Source organism: Sinocyclocheilus rhinocerous, unplaced genomic scaffold, assembly GCF_001515625.1.
Source record: "Sinocyclocheilus rhinocerous isolate Xijiao unplaced genomic scaffold, SAMN03320098_v1.1 scaffold1730, whole genome shotgun sequence".
In the NCBI taxonomy this organism is placed as follows: Eukaryota; Metazoa; Chordata; class Actinopteri; order Cypriniformes; family Cyprinidae; genus Sinocyclocheilus; species Sinocyclocheilus rhinocerous.
The window spans coordinates 1,168,095-1,173,233 of NW_015634043.1; the positions used below are offsets into that span (position 1 = coordinate 1,168,095).

A 5,139-nucleotide genomic window follows, 5' to 3' on the forward strand; every position below is an offset into this window, starting at 1 on the left:
GCTGCATCAACAGGACTGCTGTTCCTGAAACCATGCCTTCTTTCTTTGCGTGCACATTTGGGCGGTGTTATGCAAATCTTCCCACATTGTGATGTAGACATGTGGGGGCGTGTTAGAATGAGCCGTTTTAGGTAGGCGTGGTTAACTCTTAACTTTTATAAAGAATATCTCTTTGGTTTTGAGACTTTAGTGTTTGCAACTTTACAGATCTTCTTTATGCACCAAGAGCTTGTAACACTCCAAAGAGAAAGGAAAAATTGAAATCGCATCATATGACCCCTTTAAAACTTCTCTTTGTGTTCCCTGGAAACAGTAAAGTCATATGGGTTAAAATGGCAGGACAATAAGTAAACGATGACAGAAGTTTCATTTTGTGCGCGTACTGTTCCTTTAAGGTGAGGGACTTTTGTACATCTGGAGGAGTCAGTTACATGTTGAGTGATGGATGGATCCAGCCTCCTACATCACACTGCACTTGGCCTTCAGCTTGTCTGCACGTCTCTGCTTGCTGGAGCGCATGTTCAGACTCATATCACGCTTCTTATCCAGGTTCAGGAGCTCCTGAAAAAGCTCCTTCACGTTGGTGTTGGTCTTGGCGGATGTTTCCATGAATGCGCATTTCCAGATGTTTGCCTGAGCTTCGCCCTCCTTGGTCTCCACCTCGCGCTGGGTCTCGTCGTTCTTGTTGCCAACAAGCATGATGGGGATGTTCTCCACGTTACCTTTGATGGCCAGCACTTGCTGGTAGATGGGCTTCAGCTCCTCCAGTGACTGCCTGCTGGTGATGGAGTAGACCAGGATGAAGGCATGGCCCTTGGAGATGGACAGACGCTGCATAGCAGGGAACTGGTGGCTGCCAGTGGTGTCGGTGATCTCCAGAGTGCATACGCTCTTGTCGCAGCTGATGACCTGCCGGTATGTGTCCTCCACCGTCGGGATGTAGGTGTCCCTGAAGGTGCCTTTAACGAAGCGCAGAACCAAGGAGCTCTTGCCCACTCCCCCTGCTCCAAACACCACCACCCGGTAATCGTTACTCTGCTCTGGCATGCTGCTTGGGTTTGTCGGGGTATGTGGCGGTTAAGACTCAATTATTCCCTGAGATCTGAAAAAGGAAAAAGGTTTCATTTGGTACACATGCATATTAAGACAGTGTATCCAATATATATATATATATATATATTTGTCTTCTGCAGTTCCCAAACGTAGAGTAAGACTAGAACTGGTACTTCCAACCCAATCTCACATGAGATGGCGATTTTGTATGAATTTGTATGATGTGAATTGTACAAAAATTTAATTTTTTTATAGAAAAAAAGTAAGCATGAAGGTCTACCCCGAAACATCACGTATTCAGCAAATACGATAACATACACACTGGATTGCATAAATTCATTTGAATCAGCCACCAATATGCCAAAACATCATTATGAAAATGTTAATAATTAATAAATGAAAATGTAAAGCCACTCATTGCAAACTAGTGCTAATCTTTATTTCAAAATTAATGAAAATGTCTTGCAATTATTAAATGAAAAATTAAAATAACCAAAAAATTGCTATGCTTCATCACTACTGACGCACTAATTTAAATATAATTTTTTTTATTTTCATGTGAAATTACAAAGGGGGATTCAAATAAAATCAATTCAAGTTTTGTGATTTTAAAGGTAATTTTAGAATGGCATTATATAATATATATCTATGTGCCCTCTCAAGTATTATACTGTGCTTATGATTGAGATTTATACATTTTACCATTCTCACTTTAAAACATCAAAATCAAAAAAGTGAAAAATATATATATAGCCTATATATAAATATATAAATCTGCATACATTTTTCAAATCAGTTCAAGAAATCAGCCACCAATATGCCAAAACATCATTATGAAAATGTTAATAATTAATAAATGAAAATGTAAAGCCACTCATTGCAAACTAGTGCTAATCTTTATTTCAAAATTAATGAAAATGTCTTGCAATTATTAAATGAAAAATTAAAATAACCAAAAAATTGCTATGCTTCATCACTACTGACGCACTAATTTAAATATATTTTTTTTAATTTTCATATGAAATTACAAAGGGGGATTCAAATAAAATCAATTAAAGTTTTGTGATTTCAAAGGTAATTTTAGAATGGCATTATATAATATATATCTATGTGCCCTCTCAAGTATAATACTGTGCTTATGATTGAGATTTATACATTTTACCATTCTCACTTTAAAACATTAAAATCAAAAAAGTGAAAAATATATATATAGCCTATATATAAATATATAAATCTGCATACATTTTTCAAATCAGTTCAAGAAATACTACCCTCTATTTTTTTGCATTAAACCAAAGAACATTTTGGGGAAATGTTCTTAAAAGTCAATTATGTTTCTTTTTTTTCTATTCCAGCTTAATATATAGAGATGGCGATACGTAAGCATACAGGTTTATTCCATCAAAAGTGTAAACACTGTGGCTCTGTGGCACTATCAAAACATTGATCTGTTTGTCTGAGCACCCTCAATGACCAGCTCAATATAGCAACATCGGCTCAACCAGTAAAGCGCGTTTGAGGCGGGACTCTCTGATTTTCTGACCAATTAGAGATGGAGGGGTGTTTGGAATTATAGTTTGATGCTGCTACCTCAGAAATAACACATATAATTTATAACGACATAGTGTTAAAGCAATAGGATGAGGATGGAAAGGCAATGGTCAGCATTTTCCTGACATGACACATTTCTGTCTGTCTGTCTGTCTGTGTGTGTGTGTGTGTGTGTGTTGTAAATACATGAGAGTGTATGCCTGTGTGCCTTTGTGAATTGAGTAGGACGGTCTCTCTGCTGCCATCAGCATCAAGGTCATCTATTAATGACTCATTTATCTTGCTGTGAAGCAGCCATTGGACTCAGTCTCCTGTGGAAAGCAAGATCACACCAGATATTTCTGGCACCTTACTGAATTCTTGCAGCATTTGGAGACAGTGGCCATTTCCTGACTGCCTCAAGACAGATTTATGCAAATGCCTAATTTTCACATCACAGATCAATATACACAAACCAGACCAATGCGGTCTGATTAACAGAGAACTTTGTCTGCATTTAAGTGCTTGAAAATGCTCACATCTACTCAGCCCCAGAGGAAAATTCAGTGGTACTTCTGAATTAGCAGTAATGATTATCACTCAGATGAACAGAGACCAGATGAGCCTCTTACTAAAGACCTCTTTGGTTTGTCGGCAGCATAAGACGCAATCTCAGTAGAAAGCAAGTTGGGAATATTAAGGATGTTTTGGCAACCCCTTATACCTCTCATATTCCATCTTTTTGTTTTTCTAATAGTACAATTCTGATGAAATGTTAAGGTCAGACATTTTATAAAGAGGCTTAGTAAATCCTGCCCATTGGAGTTAATGCACAAGACTGAGTGATGCAATGTGCTTTTGAGTACAATGGATCAGTCATATGAAAAATAACAGTGAGAGTGAAGATAAATAAATGGCTGGATGAGATACCATTTCGGTACTTTCTGTCCTTTCCACAGACACAACAACAATAAAAAAAATTCAAGACAGTTTATCAATATGAACAGCTACTAGATTTCAGCTACAAATGTAACATTTTGTTAAACAGGCAGTTAATACTGATACAGAACTGAAAATACTGATTGAATGAGCTAAAGGCTCAGAGCTTGATTATTGTTTGTGGGCCACTTCGCCCACAAGTCGTAGACTGTAGTAACTACACGACCTTCTCCAATCAAAAACCATTCAATGTAGCCATTTATTTCTCATAAGCCCTTTGCAAGCAAAAAGTATATTAAGGTAGATAGCAGTGGTGTTAAAAGTGTGAATCACAGCTCAGGATATCCACTAGTGAAGCATATATTTACATTTTTGTGGTGCCAACAGCTAATCAGCATTGTCATTACATAATTTTAAATACATTTATGGCCCAAGTGTATGGAACTTCTGCCTCATAAGAATAAAATATATAGACTTTGGTAAACCATAAAAATTCATAATTACATGAAAAAAGTAAAATTATGACATAATCTAATCTAATAATCTAAGTCATAACTAAAAGTATTTTTTTTACTTTTTTACATTGTCAAAATTATATGGCATAATACTTTTTATTTCATAATTATGACTTGCAATGTTCAATTTCAAATTTGCATCTCATAAATGCAACATACATTGTCATAATTTCAGTTTTTTGAAACCGAAAGCCAAACTACCCGTTCACACCAAGAACAATGACTAAAGCTAATAATGCTAACTATACTAGAGTACACATTAACACATAATATTGTTCTGTTTATTCTAAGCAATTGATGCAGTTATGCCACCTGCCACTTTAAATGCTTTTTAAAGACTATGATTGGCTGTCAATGTCTTTTCATTCAACTGTGAAAAAATTCTGAAAATGATTTCAACAAAACTGTTCCCCTGTCATTTTCATTTTAATTGTAGTGTGGACAGCTAGAATTATAACTATTATTAAAACTTTTAGCGTTATTATTAAGTTGGCTTGAGAAAGCCAACTTACTGAAATGCTATTATTATTATTCTTCTTACTAAAATGATCAACTCTAACTCCTATAGGGGTGGGCGATATGAGCTAAAATTCATATCACGATATTTTACACTGCCCAGGCGATATCGATATTATATTGTGATATGAGAAAAAAAAATTACAGGCAAATTATTTTAACCTTATATAACTAGAAAAAGCGAGGGATTGGACATAGACCTGAAAAGTATTTTTTTTATTGTGCCATTGTTTTTCTCAAAAAGTGCAAATGTGCAACATGAGGTAGGCCTGTATGAATTAAATTTAATTAAATTAAATATTGTGTGTTTGAGTAGGCCAGTGGTTCCTTGATGATCCTTCAGAAATCATTCTAATATGCTGATTTTCTGCTCAGTAACCATTTCTGATTATTATCAATGTTATAAACATTTGTGCTGCTTAATATTTTTGAGGAAACAATTTTTTCACGATTTTCTTATGAATATTTGAAATTGTTCTTTGTGTCAGAGCGCTGGAGTTAAAACAAGTCTGAAATAGAAAGCGGCATCAGTTTACTGGCATGGATTTGTCGTGTCACGTCGCGCCGCATCCACAGCAGAGAACAT

At 35.8% G+C, this 5,139-nt stretch overlaps 1 protein-coding gene across 1 annotated transcript in view; it reads right to left on the reverse strand.

The window, feature by feature from the left end:
* Positions 1-285: 285 nt before the first annotated feature.
* The window catches only part of LOC107745338 (GTP-binding protein Di-Ras1-like), an 8,011-nt gene continuing 3,157 nt past the window's right edge, over positions 286-5,139 (reverse strand). The window contains exon 2 of the mRNA XM_016559206.1: positions 286-1,102. Within this exon, the coding sequence (XP_016414692.1) occupies positions 460-1,047 (588 nt within the window). The 5' untranslated portion in view covers positions 1,048-1,102 and the 3' untranslated portion in view covers positions 286-459. The remainder of the gene's footprint in view (positions 1,103-5,139) is intronic.